General features: G+C 41.7%; 1 protein-coding gene across 2 annotated transcripts in view; it reads right to left on the reverse strand.

Annotated features, from left to right (window-relative positions):
* Positions 1–20,484, reverse strand: part of CARS2 (cysteinyl-tRNA synthetase 2, mitochondrial) — a 35,159-nt gene that overhangs the window by 7,244 nt on the left and 7,431 nt on the right. The window contains exons 4-11 of one of the 2 annotated variants that reach the window (XM_031613789.2): positions 17,911–17,982; positions 17,134–17,239; positions 16,352–16,435; positions 14,184–14,313; positions 11,752–11,885; positions 7,575–7,642; positions 4,448–4,514; positions 987–1,125 (exon numbers count right to left, since the gene is read on the reverse strand). In XM_031613789.2, the coding sequence (XP_031469649.2) occupies positions 987–1,125; positions 4,448–4,514; positions 7,575–7,642; positions 11,752–11,885; positions 14,184–14,313; positions 16,352–16,435; positions 17,134–17,239; positions 17,911–17,982 (800 nt within the window). The remainder of the gene's footprint in view (positions 1–986; positions 1,126–4,447; positions 4,515–7,574; positions 7,643–11,751; positions 11,886–14,183; positions 14,314–16,351; positions 16,436–17,133; positions 17,240–17,910; positions 17,983–20,484) is intronic. The other variant, XM_090128777.1, reaches the window with a different exon arrangement.

The raw sequence follows: 20,484 nt of genomic DNA on the forward strand, positions 1-20,484 counted from the left end.
GTTGTCTTTGTATTTAACAATACACAAGTGTTTATCTCTTACATTTTCCACTGACAATCTATTTTGATTTCCTTACATACCTCACACCTCAAAGCCTTATCTCCCCCACCAAGTGTCCCACAGCCTCCAGCTGAAACTGTCAAACACTACAAGCAGTTAATTCAGCCTCTCCTTCCTGTAGCATGCTTCAGTGCTTCCCATGAGCCACAGTGCAGCCACAAGCTCTTCAATAACTATATGCATGCACCACCAAGAAGCTCTCTCCCTTCTGCAGCACAGACCACCCTTCCCTCTCACCACGTGCCTCAGAGCTGCCTGTACATATGTCACTTCAGAGCGTTCACTGCTTCTCCTACTCTGCTTCCAGAGGACCACACTCCTCAGTTTCACACCCAGCAGAAACCACATCTCTCTACACTGGAACATAATCCAGTTTTCATAAGGGACTCCAAAGATATTCTCCTTTTCATTGTCAGGGTCCCAACAACCATAACTTCTTTCCTTATGACATCTGTCTTGGCCAGTTTCTGAGCAATCCTTCTGCCCTCTGCCCCACACCAAGCTGTCAGCACATCTGACTACAAGCTCACATGCCCAAGGCACATTACTTCCCAGCTGTCCAGTTGCTAACACACATTCCTTCTGACATCCTGAGTAGCTTTACAACTTCAGTCAGAGATTTTCCTTCTACATCAGTCAGGAGATGCAAAAACACCTGCATTAGGTCAGGCACACTAGATAAGTAATAAGGATTTCACAGATGCAATAAAGCAAGCATAGCAAACTATGAGCAAAAACAGCTGGCAAGAAAAAGAAGGAAAAAAGCCAGATGAGGGGTGGCAGGAAAGATTGCTTCTCAGTCTTTCATCTTGTCCTCATTCTTCGATAGAACTCAGTAAGCTACAGAGTTCAGCCCTCTAAGCCTGTCAGCAATTTGCAAATCATTGCAAATAATAAGAGTCTTTAGATAGAGGAAGCACACTTACCTTTCCCACAGTAGGTCTTCTCTAACAGGGTCACACACGAGCTGTCCTTTTATATAAGCATTTGCATCTCTAATAAATGAGGAGATTGCTTGGAGAATGTTCTTGGCATCATTCATGGTCTCATCGCTAAATTCTACAGCTAAGAAAAGAAAAACAAAATATCTGAGTATTATGATGCAGAGGATGTGGCTGTCATACCTAAGCACAGTATTCTGACACAGTCAGTAAAAATGTTTGTTAGTCTTTGTCACAGCAAACTTTTCTTAAAATTATTTGCACTTCTAATGTCCTTAAGTTGCAATAAGTGAATTATGTAGATCAACATAAAAGACAATTCCTATATATGACAATTTATATATAACCTAATGGAAAAGAATCAGACTGTTTTGAAGACTGTTTGGAAGTTCACTGAGGCAACAGCTACCTGATTTAAAGGGTTTTTCTGTACTGAAGTGTTGGATGGGATGTATTTCTGATTGTCCCCCCCAGATTTAAGCCAGGAGGACACAGCTTTGCTTTTCCCCTGAACTCCATTCCTGTTCTAATTTAGGCAGACAAGACTTGTCTTTGGAGATCTTCAAGGGCACCCAACCCTCAGCCACAGACCCTGTGAGGGATACAGGCACTCACAGTTAGAGGACTGCTTCACCAGCACCAACAAATCTAGGACTTGGCAATCTGGATCATATATCTAGTGCAGAATCCAACTACAGTACCAAAGCTGAGCCAGCCATACCCATTTGCTATAGTGACTCCCAAAGAAAATACAGACTGGTGGCACTCATGAGGGCCCACCTGTGCTGGGATCCATCACACCCAGCTCATACATGGACCCTTAAGCCCTGCTGACCTGGACTGCTAGCACACTGCCTGATGCCAGTCAGCTCAGCAGGCTTTGTGGGAGCTGAGTTTGCTAAGTGTGCTCCTTCCAACGGCACCACGTCAGTGTCAGTCACTTCCACTGAGGGGCCATAAACAATTGGTGTAACATCACTTCAATTCTCCATATGTTGGGAGGCCTAGCTGTTTGAACAGGCTTCCCGTGGGATTCAGCCCAGGAGAGCTGAGGCATAACCCTGGGCTGCGTTTGTCAGATTTTTCACTTGTGTGCAATTAAAAACCTGCATTACTGTCCCACTAACGCTGGTCTTAAAATTAAGCTTTATGAAGCTTCTAAAAGGCTGAGGTACTGACTTTTAGAAAACGGTGAGGTACTGAAAGAGATCATTGATATCCACTATGATTACTCAACCCATCGCCCTGGTTACAGGGCTCTGAGGGGAATACTTGATGGAAGTTTATTCTGATGAAGCTTTGATTAAATCCTTTCTTCTCCGCTGATTCAGGGCATTCTCCTGAACCGCCACGCACTGCACACACACTGCACACCACTATTCAAGCTCAGAAAATCTCTTAAGCCTGTTCCAGAGAGCAGCAGACGGTTTTAGAGGTCAAACCCCCATGCCTACAGCAGGTTCACAGTCCATGTGTGCAACAGAGAGAGCAAAACCACATGTGGTGGAATGCAAGAGGAAACCTAGTGACTCAGGGTTGCAGGGACAGCACCTCTTCCCCACCAGCTGCACCCAGCAGCAGCCAAGAGGGCACCATGCGCTTTCACTGTGCTGCATTCAGGAAAGGCCATTTGCCAACAGCTCTATGTGGACCCAGCTGCGATTTATGCCAAGGAGGGGACACCCACAGGCACCAGGAGGAGAGCACAGTCTAGCACCAAGGCCCTTTCCATCTGACTTTTCCAGCTTTTCTGCATAGGTGAGGCATCCAGCTTCATGCTGCCACAGCACAGGATGCTGAGCGTGCGACTGATGCCCTCAGAATAAATAAATCAGAAAGTACAGCACAGAGGCCAGAAATCATTGGTGAAAGCAGCACCAGAGGCTGAGCACATTCGCTGTTCTATAAGCATCTTGTTTCTCCCTGACACGCTGCGGAAATCAATACACAGGGTGAGATGGAGGCAGGGAGCACATGTGGAAGAAGCACACGTGGAAGAGCCACCCAGCATTTTCTATTTGTTTCCCTGAGAGGAGGAGCCAACCCCAGTCTCTCACTGCTGCAATACCAAATTGCAGCACATCTCTTTCCGCAGGCTTCAATGTCAAACCATTTTCATTGGCCACGTCTCTTAAGCTGTGTGCTTCTACTGCTCAGAAGTGCCAATGTCTGTAGCCAGAAGTGACACCCTGTAGGTGCCTGCCCAGCCCCAGGGAACACAGCCTGATCTGCACAGAGGAGCTTTATTCTGGTGGACACCAACCCCAAGTTCCAGAAGAGAAGTGCTCTCAGACACTGGCCTCACCAGAGTGCTCCTAAAGGCCTTTCATGAGCTCACCTTGAGACCATTAATAGCACCCAGCTCCCCAAGCCCATATTCAAGTAAGGACAACACATTCTTCTCCAAAGTCTGGGATGGCAGGAAACACCACAAATAGGTCTAGGCTACAGAAACCTTTTTAGGAACAAAGAGGAAGTGCTTGGGATCTCATTTCTGATAAAATCAGTTTGGAAGCAGACAGCAAGACAAGGAGGAATGAAGTACTTATCTGTGAGCAGAACTGAGCTGATGGCATGGACGTGTGCTGACGGACTGCATAACAAGTACCTGACTCTGCCTGCTTATCTGACATAGGTCTTGCCATCAGCATCACATCCTGACAAGCACTGCAGACCTTCCAACAATTCTTATCTACCGAGCAGCTTACTGGCACTGTATTCCAATACACCACCACCACTTCCTGTTATCAAATCTGCCTGGATTTACAAGGTAGCCCTCTGCTTTTATCACAGGAAGACATTTAACCACTTAGAATTGTCACATCCTTCTCATATGCATTCATATGGAACCAGTTCAGGAGCAGCAGAGAAGGATGTGCAGGCACTCACAGGGCTCAGTGTCATTCCTCACCTTGGAGGCAACCCAGCCATCAGCTTCTGCTTACAGAATAAATACACATGTGACAGTGCTGTAGGTCCTCAGCCTTTTTCCTTCATCCTTTGTTTCAGTAACACACTCACATGAGACTCCCATGTGCCCCCAGCTGCAGCCCAGCACCACTGGAGCATGCACAATTTATTTCCTCCCGTGAGGAAGGAAGGTATTTAGACAAACAGTTTAGCACTGCCCTTGGTAAAGATGCTTTTCTAAATGTTGGCTTAAGAGCAATCATACAGGGAATCACAGAATGGCTTGGGTTGGAAGGAACATTAAAGATCATCCACTTCCAATCCCCCACCCTAGGCAGGGCAGCCAACAACTAAATGAGGCACAAGATCAGGCTGCCCATGAGCCCACCCAACCTGCCCTTGAACACTTCCAGGGACGGTGCTGCCACAGCTTCTCTGGGCAGGGAAATTTCCACCCACAAGGTGAGAGCTCCAAGACACCCCTGGAAATTCAGGCTGGGAGGAAATGCGATGAGCCACACACACCTTCTTCTTACCTGAGCTGTATCTGCTGCGCAAACAGAACATCCTGAACTGATCCGAGGAAAATTTCTTCAGAAAATCCTAAACCCAACCCACAAAAAGATTATATTATTAGCATCATATCAAACTGTTTCTCAGTCTGCTATTCAATCCTCTCACAACTAGTTTTACAGCGTATTTCAGGCAGACAGATTTTACAAAAAGCCCATAATCATACTTGAAGATAGGATTAAAACTTTACATTAGAGATCTGGTCTAATGTCTAAACTGAAGTCTAATGTCATGTACATATAAGATAGATGAGTATATATAGATAGAAGACATCAATATACTTGAAATGTCAATCATGAATAAGGGCATTGATAAATATTTTGTAATTATGATCAACTGTGCATCGAATAAAGACTTTTGCAGAAAACAAACCAAAGCTATCAGACCAAAACTAGGATGTGACCTTGCAGGAAAGGACAGCTCCCAAGTTTTGCAAAGCTTATGAAAGACTGGAACAAGAGGGCAACTTTTCTGGAGCACATGGAAGAAAACGGAGTGAATAAAAATAACTCTTTTTTAATATATATACATATATATTGCTGGAATTTATCTATGCTGGCTGCGAAACCTCATTAATTTCACCCTACTACTTATCTAGCTTTAAAAATAATTTATTACCTCTACAAAGAACTATTTAAATGCGTGGAAGGTACACTGATAAGACATTCAATCACTCGGCAGCTCTGCTCTCAGCAAGAAGGTTGGACAAGGTGGACGATTAACTGCCACTGCTTTTCTGATTTTTAATTTGAAAATCAGTGATAGGAAGTTTGTAACACTGAAGCACCACTGCCAATACAAAATCATAGGGTGAAGTCAGTGCAAGTAAGAAAATGTGGAATTTGCTTAACGGTGTACTTTTTGAAGTTTAGCTTCTGCTAACAGCCCAAACATCGAAGAGCCTGAGCATGGAAGGCAGCACACATCAGCACTGCGCAGTCTCTCAAGTGGAAATAGAAGCAACAGAGGCAATCGGGGCAAGCTACATCAAGAAACAGATTGTATACTAAATGGCTGTTTTTAAAATCAACTCTGTGTAACTTTATGTGTTCAGCACTCTCAGAAGCTTTATCACAGAATCATAGAATTGCTCAGGTTGGAAAAGACCTTCAAGATCTTGGAGTCCAACCACAACCTAACCATACTACCCTAACTCTAACAAACCACTGCTAAATCATGTCCCTGAGCACCACATCCATATGGTTTTTAAACACGTCCAGGGATGGTGGCTCAACCACCTTTCTGGGGAGCCTATTGCAGTGCTTAACAACTCTTTCTGTATAGGAATTTTTCCTGATATCCACCCTAACCTTACCTTGGCACAACTCGAGGCCATTTCCCCTCATCCTGTCACCTGTCACCAGTGAGAAGAGACCAACCCCGCTCTCACTGTAAGCACCTTTCAAATATTGGAAGAGAGCAATAAGGTCTCCCCTCAGCCTCCTTTTCACCAGAGTGAACAGCCCCAGTTCCTTCAGTCTCTCCTCATAGGGCATATTCTCCAAGCCCTTCTCAAGCCTTGCTGCCCTTCTTTGGACCTGCTCCAGCACCTCAGTGTCCTTTACGCTAACATGTGGACAGAAAACAATAATACTAAAACAAGGAAATACATTCTAATGAGGAAAACTTTGAATCTGGGGGGGAATTTCCAGAAATCAGTTCTGCATTTCATTAAAAACAAAACACAGAGAAAGAAAGTACCATCGATCTTCCAAAGCTGGTTGCTTGGCTGTGCATCACCGCTAAGTGCTTGATTTTGGAGTTCAGAATTAACAGCCATTAAAGAAAACAAGGCTAAAACACAAGAAAGAAACACAGAGAAAGGAAGAAGGGGGAAGAAAAATAGCACAGCTGGACAGAGAGCATCCAGCGCGGCAGCAGGAAAGGCGAGCCATGCCTCAGTGCCTGCCAGGAATGTGCTCTGTGCTCCTCTGCCACTCCAGACAAAGGAAAAGCCGGCAGCACCATCGGAGGGTGTGAATTGTTCAGAGCACACTCACAAAGTTACACACAGGGCTTAATGTCCAGGATGCAGGAAGGCAGCATGGGAAGAAATGTGGTTCGCTAGGCTGCAAGTTACTTGTGGGAGAGGATTAATACTTGCTAACCATGTCTAATTGTGAAATTAAAAGACGAGACCAGCATGGGAAGAGAGCTGGTCTTGAATTTTTTGTTGTTAAGCACACTGCTACAATTGCCTCCTGCACAGCACTTTCCTCTACGCAAAGAAGCGCCACTGCAAAAATAGAGGGGAACGTTTCCATACTTTTTTTTTTTTTTCGTTGCATGTGTTGCATTAATGGTCACTTCTCTGTCCTGTCTACAAAATCTGCTCAGACTCAGGAAACTGCTGTGAAAACCATGAGCGATGGATAATATTCCTGGGGGAGACAAGGCTTAACTGTATGCAGACAAGACAAGATGGGGAGAATTAAGAATAAAGCAGCTCACACCAATTTAAAAGGATTGTAACTAGTTTTCCAAGGGGCAGAAGGGAACATGTGTGCTGAAACTGCCTCTAAAGCTTTGTCTCAAGGAAGAAAATTACCTGCTTCTAACAGTAAGTGCCAGCTATCACTGGAGCCATGTTGGTGTTACGTACAGTGCATCACAGACGTGGTGACACAGAAACCCTGCTCTGTGCTGCACCACAAACATGAGCTCAACCTCTTCATGGACTTTCATGGAAAAAAAGATAACCCAGAAGCTGCTGAACCACTGAACTCTCTCTGGTTAAGGGTTCCCTCTCTGACACACCAAAAGAGGACATAGTCATGCGGCCTGGTGGTAATTAAAGCTCTCTGTGCATCAGCAAGAAAGTGACAATAAGAAGAATATAATAAAGAAGACAGGAGACCAGTATTTATGGTCCCACACGTGCTCTCAGCTCAGCCAGACCCAAGTTAGGAACAATCTCTGAGGGAGAGCTGGCTTCCTGCATTCAAATAGGTACACTAGCACTAGAAAAAAACACTCTGCTTCACTTTTCCTGCAGTATAAGCACACGCTCACATATTTCCCAAAATAAGACTGTGGTTAGTATTTACAAATTATGTATACACATTTCTTCAACACACAGCTATAGATTACCTTGATTGTTATGTAGTTTTTTAATGACTTCGACATTTTTTCTTGACTTCCTTTAACGTGCAAATGCCCTACAACCAAACAAATGCATCAGGATAAGTGAGTGTGCTTCTGAATGGGCACTGAACAAGAACAAGCTCTGCACTGAGACACTGGAGTCACAGCAGGCAGCAGATGCATGCCAAACATCTCAATGCAATGCACAAGATATTGTTCATAACTGTTGCTAGCAGTCCTACACACCACCCCACCCTCAGCTCTGGCTGGGTGAATTGTAAAACAGAAGAAAATGTTATTCAATAAAGAACCAGAGTATAATACAGAAACATTAATAAACAAATAACAAAGTCCCCGTTAACTAAATTGATAATAGATTTAAAAAAATAAAAATAAGCAAGGAAGCATCCTTCATTCTTCACTGAAAAGTACCTCGCCCTTGACTTTCCAGAAATATTTTAACACTTTGAAAGGTAGTCCAACAATAGCACAACACCCTGAAGACCCAGAAGTTTTTCTATATGTACCAATTGCTGGTGGCTGTCACACTACATTTTTTTTTTTAATTCCAAAACTGTATTGCACATTATGTGTAAAATTTTCTGCACTTTGCCAATTCCAAAACTTAATCTACCAAAACTGTGGAAATCGCTGTTCATCAGAATGGATTAGACAGGATAAGGAAGACACTCAGGTCTGTATTTCCTAAAGTTCTATTTTAAAAGACACCACCAGTTTTTGAAAAGCAAAGGGTAGTTTTTGCAAGTTGCTTCTCAGAAGCTACTTTCTGAAAAACAAAGTGTTCCTTCTAATAAAAAATCTAAAAATCTGTCAGGAGCTTGCAGACGTACAAAAAAAGCCTGTGAGGAATATTGTATTTAGGAAATAAAGTCATAGATGTTATCTGAGAGTCTGCTCAAAGAGGAGCTAGTGAAGGCTGTGGGGAACAGCCCGGCAACACAAGGTGGCCATCCAGATCTTCTACCCTTAAACTGTGTTCCTCTGTTCAACTCTCAGCTGTGCCCCACCAAGGACACGGGGCTGTCAGCCACAGCCTCCAAGGTCTGGCATCTGCAGAGCACTCCAGGCAACAAGGAGCATGTCTGCGTGGCAACAAGGGCTGCATGCTAATGCTGCTCACCACACAGCACGTTCATGTAGGCATGACTCTGACCAGCCCCCGTGAAGGCCTTCCATCAGAACCAACTCTTTGTCTGCTGCCTTGGGGAGTTCATCAGATAAGAAGAGAAATATACCCTCCATCAAGGGTAGCAAAGGATTAGGGGATCCACAGATCCAGAACCAGCTACAAGAAAAATGCACAAGTCAATCAAAACCTCATTTCCATCGTGTTTGTCCTGACAGCTACGAGGTGAGGGCATTTTCATTACATAGTTAAATTTAGGGCCCTAAGCAAAAACATGCAGGCTGCCAGAAATACTGCACACCTGCAGCTGTAATGACTCCAGTAAAATCAACAGACACCTTTGTAAAGAGAAAAGGAATAGCTTGGTTGTGATATATTTTTTATTTCTTCTTTTCTAAAGCTGCCTAAATATTGACTGACTTCACTTTTGGCAGCAAAATTTCAAACAACTCAGCCATGATTTCCTAGGAAAGTATCAGTAACATCTGAATTTGAAATAATACTCCTCTTCAAGAGTTTCGGTACTTAAAGAGAATGATTTCATTAAAGAATCACAAAATATGAGGATTTTCATAACTTTGGCTTGGCGCTCTTCCCAGAGTACAAGCAGTCTAAAAATAAAGTCCTTATAAGAAGATTTATCCCCAGTGCAGGGGATTTTCTTCCTCTAATGGGGATTGCTCCTCCAATTCTGAGCCTGCTAAAATTTTGAAGTCTGTTACCAGAATAAATTGTTTCTGAAGCTGATTCGTTTGCCCTAAATAATTCATGCTATCGTCCTCCAGCAAAATTTTTTTGAATTAATGAACGCAATCTGTCAGCTCCTAGAGAACCTCAGCATTCAAATTGCTCTTGCAATCAATGTTTTTTGTTTTCTTTTTTGAGAAATCTTCAATCCTCTTCAGTTTGTTTCAAAGAATGCTCCCCCTGTAGTTCTGAGTCCAAGCTCAAAAACTCAGACTGACTGTTTTATTTAGCAGAAGGCTTCAGCTGGCAATAACCACGCATCTCAGTAGAAGTGCAGAGAAATCCCCAGCACTGCAGGAGTAAAGCACACCCTGGAGGATGCACCAGCCTCTGGACAATTTCTGTTGACTTGTAACAGCCTCTGCGCTGGGAACTGAAACTAGAATTTAAAATTCATCCCAAACTGTACAAACAGATACATATTTACACACACACAAGCCAGACTAATTCCCAGAGTGTACCACAGGCTGTACAACTCTTGCTCAGACAAGTAACTCAAAGACTTCAACGAGAGATCTTGCACAAAGTATTGTTCAGTAAGAAGAGAAAACACAGACTGCAGTTGACTTTCTATTGTCTTCAGTACTTTGAAAACCATCCAGAACCACTACAACTACAACAGGAAGTATGAACTTCAAGGCTTCTAGCAGAACACCACCACCAGTATGATCATAAAATGATGTAGTTCAGAACACTTTGCAGCAGAATCTTCACTGAAGAACCATCGTATGAGGCAGCAGGGAACAGTTCTACACAATGCCAAGCAATATCATAATGCCAAAGATTGAGTGAGTAAAAGACAATTTGGCATAATTTAGTCAGGTGTGAGCAGAAAGGTCACTTCTGGGGGAAGAAGACAGATCTGTAGAGGATACACCAAGGCCAAGGTCAAGTTGAGTCAGTCTGTAGGACAGACAGAGACTGAGGTTGGGCACCAGTGAGGAAGGTTAAGGGGCTATGGTGACATGCCTCACTGCCTCTGCTCTTCCACAGCACTGAGGGCTGGATGGGTTGGGTTGGGTGGGGCCCTGGGCAGCCTGGTCTAGTAATAAATGTGGATGGAGGTTGGTGGTCCTGCCTGTGGTGGGGGTTGGAGATTCATGATCCTTGAGGTCCCTTCTAACTCGGGCCATTCTGTGATTCTGGGAGGGGTGAGTGACTTGGTCTAGACGTAGCCCATAGGTGTTACAGACCTTTTTCTATCTTCCCAGCAACAACTTCTTCAACTGTGCCTGAGCAGACTCAACCAAAGTGTCTGACTCAGTCCTCAGTATTAATTATGTGTCTCTTACTCATCACTCAATATAATGCTACTGGAGTATTTAAAGGAAAAGAATATATTTATAAAAGCTTCTCAGGATAATTTACATAGTTACAGATACATGAATCACATGTTCAAAACTTGCAGTTATTAGTCACTAGAGAATATGTTTGTTAGGTTCTCCCCACATTTCAAACCATGCAAAACATCTCAACTGAGATGCTTCTCTGCAGGATCACTGCTGTGAGCTTGGTTGGTTCGTTGGTTCGGGCAGCTTTGCATCCACTCTATTCTTATCCTCCAGTAGTATGATGTCTTTTTCCTATCATGATTAAAGCCGTTTACCATACTTACTATTTAGCTCAGCACTCTGCTTAAAACTTCCTTTCAAACCCACAAGCAACTGGTACTGAGACAAATTGGAGAACTGGAGTGGTTTATTCCAGTTTCAAAGCTTTTAAAATATTATGTTCAGCTACCTGTCTACCTGGCACCTTCATTCACCCACCTCCAGATACTGAAGGTTCTATCTCTAAGACAGCAGGAATTTCTACTTTCAGAAGAACATACAAAGAAGTTCAATTATTTCCACTCTCCTTCTGCAGGACTGTTATAACCAAAACAAAATTTGAAAAGAGACTCTATCATAAGCATAAAAATTTTGGAGAAATTCAAATGAAAGGAAAAGAGACTCTACAGGAGGAGTTCTTCTTTCCACACTTTCATCAGGAGTAGTAAACACTGTATGTGGGTAATACAAACACTGTTACTATTTCGAGATTGATTCGGATGATATTTAGTATTTCACTGTAACCATTTCGTAAATAAAAGCATTCATTGTATAATTTCAAGATTCACTCTCATTTATGTTTCTTTATTTAGTGAGGACAGAACCTGGCCACTGTAGTCAGCATCTATTTGTAAAGTTTCCCTCATGTATCATGCCACAGAAATGGCAAAACTAAAAAAAATATATAAAAATTCTCTACAGTTCTACACGCCTCTCAGGTGATGAATATTTTACTTACCAGAATGCAAAAAATAATTCCCCCACTGCTCACACTGATGATACACCTCGCACTGCGCAATTTCATTTTCATGATGAGGAAATGCGAGATCTATTCCACCGGTATGGATGTCCAGCTGCTTTCCAAACACTGCACTGTAACAATATTTTCCTGATGGGTAAGTAGAACACTACAAAAACTTTTAGTAAAAAAGAAAAAAAAAAAAAGATGAAGCAATATAAATACATTATTTAATGACTGTAATGTAACATCAAGAAAGAACTTTTCACAGATCTTGGATATCAAAATTGCAGCAGAAGTACATGTATGAGCAGGACTATACCTGCCCACAATTAATTTTCCTTGGTATGAATGATTATTTTTTCTAATTTTGATTAAAGAATGGCAAGCAGGGCATCTCCCTTCCTTGTCCTGTTACAGTATCAGACAGCTGCCTTCATCTGCAGTCAAAACAACTTCAGTGACAACTGCTTCTTCAGATTTGGTATTACCATTTTTTTATTTTGTACCTGTCAGGCCACCCAGAGCAGGATGCCCAGGGCCACGGCCAGGAGCCTCCGTGCAGCCTATGCAGCACTCCATCACCTGCACAGTGCAGAAGTGCTCCTGGTGTTCAGGAGCCTCTACATTCCAGTTTGTGTCCATGGCTTCTTGTCCTGGCACTGGGTCTCACTGAAAGGAGCCTGGCTGTGTCCTTCATGCACTGTTCTTTCAGGGATTTATAGAAATAAATCTGTACTGATTTATACGTTTTTAAACCACCTCAGTTGGGGCAGAAGAAGAGAAAAAAATCAGAAGAGGAAGACAGTGTCGTGTCTCTGTGGCCATTTTGAAAGCCCGTGCCCCTCTGCTTCTTTCTGCCTGCTCGAAAATCAGATTAAGCAAAGACCTCTGGAGACCTCATCTTGCCTGTGGAAGCAGTGCATCCCATTGCAAGTGAAGCTCCAAAAAGGAGACCAGATCAAAGTCACACCAGATGGCTCCCTTCTGCAGGACTACACCAGTCACCATTGCTCCTCTGTCACCTTCCTACACATGTACTTCAAAGATATTTCAAAATTAATTCACCTAGCTCCAAGAGCTTGTAGATCTCAGGCAAAACAGACAAGTAGTAATTGCGTAAAATGGGTACCTGACAGCTGACTGTGACAGCAAAACACTTTACATAACTTAAAAGTCTAAGTTACCCATTTTTCACAGTTCCAGATTACTATACTTACCCTCTCTGCATGACTCAACACCTATTTACGTGGCGAGAGCCTCATCCAGACACAGTAAAGTAAGTTTTCACAGAAAGAGACAGATACTTTAAGCAGCATTACAATAGCAGATATGCAATTTTGTAAAGGGTTGTTATTTCTTATCTGGAGTGCACTTCTGTCATAGGCTGCACTTCAAATGCAGCACGCTTTTGTGTACTTCAGTTGCTTTAAGCACTGTTCTGTAGTGCAGAAATTGTTTAGTGACATAAAATTTCTTTTTTCTAAATGTTTTTCACTATCAAGCAGTAATTATTAACAACCTTAGGTATATCAGCACAGCCTGTGGAAGAGAAAACTAAAGCAGCTGTTCCACATGCTTTCAAGCTTAGGTTCCAAACATTCAAGAGAAACCAGCTCAGGTCTCAATAATTTCTTATTAGTTTCCAAAGAAGACTTGAGAGTAATGAAAACTAAGTACCATCATCAATCTTTCAGGATGAAAAGAGTTTAAGAGTCTTTTCTAAACACAAATTAATCGGTCGTAAATTAGAACTGCGCAAAACAAAGTACTACTATTCTGTGGAGTAAATAAAACAAAATTTCAAATTAAGAGCAAATTAATTTAAACCAGCTCTAAACAAACTGCTACCATGCATAATTTGCATCATGCTCAGAGAATATACTGTCACAGAGAAAACAGAATATGTAAAACTGCAGCTGACTTTTAAAAAAAGCTGTGTAATGAGAGATGTAATTAGCACACATATCCACATCTGCTGCTAAGATGAGGCCAGCAAAATCACCTATGTTCACTGGAGCTGAGATGAATTCCATGCCCTGTCCTCCTCATACCGCACCACAGACTTGACCAGGTTCACTATGGATTGCACAAAGTGGAAGACAGATGAAAGACATACTGTAACTTTTATGAAAACATTGGTTACTCAGTTGAAGCTAAAAGACTCCCTAATCAAATATGTGATCCTGCATGGCTTATTTTAAATGCTCACTTTTCTCTCAAAGGAGAGAATTGACAAAATAAAACCAGATGCTGCTCCATTAAGATGGAGGAGAATTTGTGCCACACTCAAAATCCCTAAACTGCAGCAAATAAATTAAAACTTGTTCTTTCTACTGATGAGAAGAAAAAAGCAGCACTGCTGCTGCCATTGTACTGTGGCTGAAAACAAGAAACAGCAATAGATAGATTTAAAATACGAAAAATCTGACCTTGATATCGTGGAGCATTCAATGTGCCACCCAGGTCTTCCCTTTCCCCAGGGAGAACTCCACGATAACTCTCCAGGTTTGGCAGCTTTCCACAGGGCAAAATCTCTACCATGCCGCTTATCGGTATCAACTGCCACAGAAAAGAGAGTCGTTAATGGGACATGCCTCAGAAACACAAAGTGAACGAATGAAACAAAGTAGAAATGCATGCTTAGTGAACTACTTAGATTTTATTCTCTTTGCCCAAATTTTCCTCCATCTTTTTTCTTTTCCCGCTTATACTGGGTTTCCAGTTTTCTCATCCTGTTTAAAAAAAAAATTGTATATATGTTGAAGCAGATTTCTGCAGGCTAAGAAGATGGATAAGCATCTGGATTTAAGATGCTTTAATACATCGTATCCTTCCAATCCTTTCAGCCTTCTCCAGTCTTATATCATCCATTTGCTTACTTATCAATCAGTTTCCTAGGACAAACAGGTTGCACTGCAGCAGCAGAATTAGTAAAAATCCTTCAATACTCAACATTGTTCACCTGTTTTATCAGCAGATAGAAGTTAGATTTACTTCTTTCCTCTGCTTCTACCAGATCACTAACAAAAACAGTGTGCATGACTGAGTCTAATCTTATCCCCTAGCATTCCAATACCAATACATTTTTGGAGCTCAGATGGTCACTTTTTTCAATCTATTCTAATTGTACTTTATTGATATCATATAGAATCAGTTTTAATTCAGAATGTCACACAATATTAAGTAAAGCACTTTATAAAAATCCATTACACCTGCTTCATCATTCAAAATTGATAAGAAATAAAGGATAGAAACACAGCCCAGTTTTATCTACTGAATCTTCACCTTGGCTCTTTCACTATTTTGCCAAGCCCTGGCTGACTTGTGCCTGTTGACTCCATGTCTCTCTTGATTTTTTTCAGCACATTTCTACAAAAAAAAAAATCACTCTGTCTACTCAGTTATAAATTCAATAACACAGTCACAGAATCTTCAGAGATTAAAGTAAATTGAATAGTAAGTGAATTGAAGGGAAACAAGGTAAAACATGAGTGGTTGAGGCTCAGGGGCACCTCTGGAAAGTGCCTTGTGCAACCACCTGCTCAGTGCAGGAGGCTCAGAGCCACATCCTGTGGAACTGTGAGCACCCTCAAGGGAAGAGACTCCACAACCTAGTGCTAGTATCCTCTGCCCAACTACATTCTTGTTTAGTACTGTATGCAGAAATCCTGTGAAGGCAGGAGGTTTAACAGTGCAGTGAAACACAGCACATCCCTAGCCGTACTCAGTGGAGACCCCCATACTACTAGGTGCCCGCAGCTAGTCAGGGAGATGGTTTCAGTCTGTCAAGAACTGCCTCTATAACACATTCCCTTTGTGGGTTTTAATGATACAACTCCAGAGCAGAGCTGTAAAAAGCTTCTGGCTGCAACTCACCTGAATATCACCTCCTGGGCATTTTCAGGAATTGCAAACAGAACATTTTCAATGAAGACACAGTGAACTTCAACACACAAAGCATGCAGGAGATCTGTTTTAAACTCTCCTACACAGAGACTTGATCATAGCTGATTTAGAGAAACTACAGAGAGGATCAGCAATCCTGCTCAGCAAAACTGCAGTGAAAATAGAATACAACCAAAGGTACAGGTATGTGTTACCACAGCCCACCAAGAGAGCTCACACGACCATTTTGCTAGAGAGTAGTCTGGTGGTAACCAATGAAAGATGTAAATGCGTCTGGTTAGTGCACACCAGTAGGGTCCAACTGCCCAACTATAACAAGGCAGGTGATGTTTCTCCCTGCCAGCCCTCACTGCTGCCTAGTGTGTGGGCTGAGAGCATCACCTCGCTATTCAGTATGTATTGCTCCAAGGATTTAAATAAAATTAAGAACCACAATTGTTGTAAGGTACCGGAACAAAAGTGGAGAGAAAAACAAGCATAAAAAGACACCACCAAGCTTCCTCTCTTGCACTGGCAACAGTGCATGCCTCAATAAGTAACTACTAAAACAATGATGTTCTAATTAACTAAAAAAGCTGCCTATGTACAACAAGTTAAAAAACTGCTTCAGACTGTTGAATGAAGGTTTATATATCAATACATCGTGAGTTCAGACAAAGCATTAACAGACAAATTGCTACCAGGAACTTACCTGCTTCACTTTGTGTATCAGCAGAAACAGCAGTTAATACTCCATACCTTTCTCCCCAAGACTTGACATCAAAATAAACATTGCCTAATAGAAAAGAAATATTTAGCTTCACGTGAAGATGGGGAACATTCACTCTGTTGATACAATGGAGACAACATTTCCACAAAAGCAAAATAAAACACCCTTGGACTTCCATTTGAAATTCAGAAATGCTACAGCAGTAGCAGCCCACATTTCCCTATTACTAGCTTTCCAGTAACCTAATTTACTCACTTTGCACTAAAGATAACATTGTTTTCTGGAGATCTCCCTGGGTTCTCCCCAGGACAAGTGATCCATCCCATGACTGAAGCATTACCTATACTGTTCCAGTTACAATATACTTAACACTCTTCTACAAGCATCAGCTCTACTAAAAATTTCCCACACGCTGTTTGCAGGTATGACTTTTACAGTACATATGAGATGTCCAACTCCTGTTCAGAGCTAACAGAGCTAACCCCCAGCTCCCACACAAAACCTAGGCCAGGACTTCTCCACAGGAGCTGAGACAGCAGCTTATTACAATAAACATTTATGTTCAGTATTGAATTACTTCTTGTTTAGATATTGACTCAAGAGTTGTTCTGCACTGTTGTATTGTAACAAGCAAGTTGCTCACACCGTGATAATCAACATAAGGAAAATCTGGTACAGCATATCTCATCTGACCCCAAAATAGGATCCCTTTGAGTTCTTGTTATCGCATGGCAAACAAGGAGTTGCCTTGCTACAAATCTTACCTTGTGAAGTTGCATAAGCCTGTCCGTTAGCAATTATTCTCTTTATGAAGGAAATTATCAGAGGAATGTTTTCAGTCACTCTCATATATACTGTCGGAGGAAGGACCTTAAGTAAAGAAATTGTAACAGTTCATTAACCCCCACATAATGCACTGCTGACAAGCCACTCCAAATTAAGAAACTGACTCTAAAGAACATCTGTCCCAATTCTTATCTTAGCAAAAAAAAGCCAAACCTGCATGTATCAGAAGAAGGTCACAAGCAGTATTTAACATGCAGATAATATTAAAATGAAATTGAGAAAGAGACAGATATAATAAATAAATAAATCTACTAGCTTTCACCAGAGGCTTATTTCCTGCTTCTGGACAAGAAGCAAAGTCATCTGCAATCAAAGAATGAATATTAGATGTTTTATATACTTTAGGTCTGGATATTTCTGCATGATAGTAAACACATATTATCTATGAATCAAGACCTTATTACACAGGGCAGAAAGTCTGTGCTCCTTTACAAATTTAACTTGTTCATTCCCCCTTTCTGAATAGACAAAGTTTGCTTCCTTTCCCACTTTTAACCAAAAGATGTGCAATACAAAGCCTTTGTCTCCTCAAAATAATGACAAAGTAAAACACTGCCCAGCCACTGAACACTTCATAAGACAAGCAACCAATCATGTTTTGTTGGTTTTTTTCCTCCTCAGATCAAACTGTCAAATTCAGATTCCTGACCAAAATAACTGCTTGGAAAGACTCTAAAATGCAGAAGCTCAAGTACCTTTAATGATGCCATATCTTGTTTAAAGTCTTCTTCATACATACGAGCAAGAGCTACTGGCGATATATTCATCTGAAAAAAAAGATTAGTAAATCAAAGTAATAACATAAAGCACCACAAACTTTTATCAGACAGTTAACAGCTGTTGGAGGACTTACAGAGCCCCCAAGGTAACGAGGCAGAGAGGCTTATTAATCTAACTAACATTCATAGGGAGGCGATGCCAGCTATTTATAACTTAAGAGCAGTATTTCATCTAGGCCTCTGAATTGCCAAAATATTAAGGTATCTTTTAAGAGAAAGCAACCAAATATTAAAATAATGAATTCCTTCCCTCCTCCTTTATTTTCCTCTTAAGAGGGTCATCTTCCATTTCCAGTGACAAGATATACTACAGCACATGGATTTAAAATGCATTCCACCTATTGGCAGGGGACACCAATACCACCAACATGTCAAAAAGACAGACCAAAGACTTGTAGGATGAGTCAGGATATTAATTTGTAGCGATTAAGAAAAATAAGATATTTCAGCTGATCATTACTCACATATTTCAGTACAATCAGGAAAATTAACTGAGAGCCAGTTCCATATTTTGCTAGGTGCAGTACTTCTCAAACATCTCCACATTTCTCATTCACAGACTGACTGACAGAAACGGGAGTACTCACAGAAATGCAATCCAAAAGGAAAGAGGCAATTTAAACATGACAAGATACTCATCTCAGATATTTGGAACAGGCCAGGACTTGAAAGACACGTGATGGCAAATCCCGTCCCAGCAAGCAAAAGCATGATATGATATGATAGGATATATGCTCTCGTGAGACCCCACTGGAGTACTGCGTCCAGTTCTGGAACCCCCAACACAAGAAAGAAAGAGAGCTTTGGAGCAGGTCCAGAGGAGAGCGATGAAGATGATCAGAGGGCTGGAGCAACTCACCTACAGGGACAGGCCAAGAGAGTTGGGGCTTTTCAGCCTGGAGATGAGAAGGCTCTGGGGGGACCTTACAGTGGACTTCCAGTACGTGAAGGGCCTTACAGGAAAGCTGGGGAGGGACTTTTTGTAAGGGCATGTAGTAAAAAAACAGAGGAAATGGTTTTAAATTGGAAGAGGGTGGATTTAGAGTAGATATTAGGAAGAAATTCTTTACTGGGAAGGTGGTGAGACACTGGGACAGCGAGGTCGTGGATTTCCCCTCCCTGGAAGCATTCAAGGCCAGGCTGAATGAGGCTTTGAGCAACCTGGTCTAATGGGAGGTGTCCCTGCCTATAGCAGGGAATTGGAACTAGGTGATCTTAAAGTTCCCTTCCAACCCAAACCATTCTGTGATTCTATATGAGAGCATCTCAAATCCAAGCTTTTACATCTTCTCTGAGTACAACCCACCAAGGAGGAGCCAACAGATTGCCACTCTCTCCAGCTTGCACATAATCAAATCATTAACACAAGAAATCAAAATTTTTTACTAGAGGATCTTTGAGGGGTGGGTATCATATCTGAACAAGCTGGTCTAGGTGGGAGTTCTGGTAAAAGACAGACATGATGCTCATCCAGCAATGGAAGGAGGAAGATACTCAGCAATGAGGCAAAGCCATGCTTCTGCCTGCACACCAGACAGAGGGCTGTTCTGTGATGTGGTTCATCTCAACAAGCAACTCAGACGCTTCTTTGATCAACAGAAAGACATTCACTAGGAGACAAGGAAATCCCTCCCATCCAGATGGGCATCCAATTTCTCTCTTCCTCAAAGGACCACGGGGGGAACAGAGCACTCTCCTCACAGAGCAGATGCCCAACTTTCAGATTCTGTATAGATGAGTCCCAACAGAGGATGGACAACAAAGTCAGATACATTGATCCTGGTGTTGTAGTGTTTCAGGTACAGAGGTCCCCAACAAACGTGCACAGAAGGGCAAGTATTTCAAAAAGAAAAAATATGCCACAAAGAAGATTTCCTCATAGAACCAAAGAATGGAAGAACTGAACACATTACCCTCAAAATAAAATCCCCACAGGGTTCTGACAAAGAAAAAACGTAAAATACAGGCATATAGATTTAAAACAGTTGTGGCTTTTTCTTGTTGTCAGAAAGTGCTGGCCTCAAAAATAAAACCTGCAAGTGAAGTTTCTAAGGGAACAAATATATTTCTTAAAGAGAGCAGTGCTAGCATTCTTCTCAATGCAGTACTGCAACAGTAATTGTTTATGTAAGGATTAAATAAAATGATACCTGTCAAATTATCTGGCTCAAGCATAAGGCTTGCAACTGTAATTGCAGTACATTTCATTCACAATCCAGATTTCAAAAACCAATATAATGCTTATTTAAAAGAAGTTTATAAAGCAGAATACATTTGCGGCATTTTACAGTCCAAAAAACACTAAAAAAAGAAATTGGAATAGCCATTCACAAGCTCAGCTGATACAAAAGGTCTGATTAAAAACCAACTAGGGGCTACTTATGGCCATAAAGCCTTTAATGAGGCCAATAACTCTGAGAATTCAGTGAAAAGTTGGATTGTGTTGATTTATTTTTTTAATTCACAATTTTTGTATCGATCTTGCCACCA

Source organism: Phasianus colchicus, chromosome 1, assembly GCF_987193195.1.
Source record: "Phasianus colchicus chromosome 1, bPhaCol1.hap1.1, whole genome shotgun sequence".
Lineage (NCBI taxonomy): Eukaryota > Metazoa > Chordata > Aves > Galliformes > Phasianidae > Phasianus > Phasianus colchicus.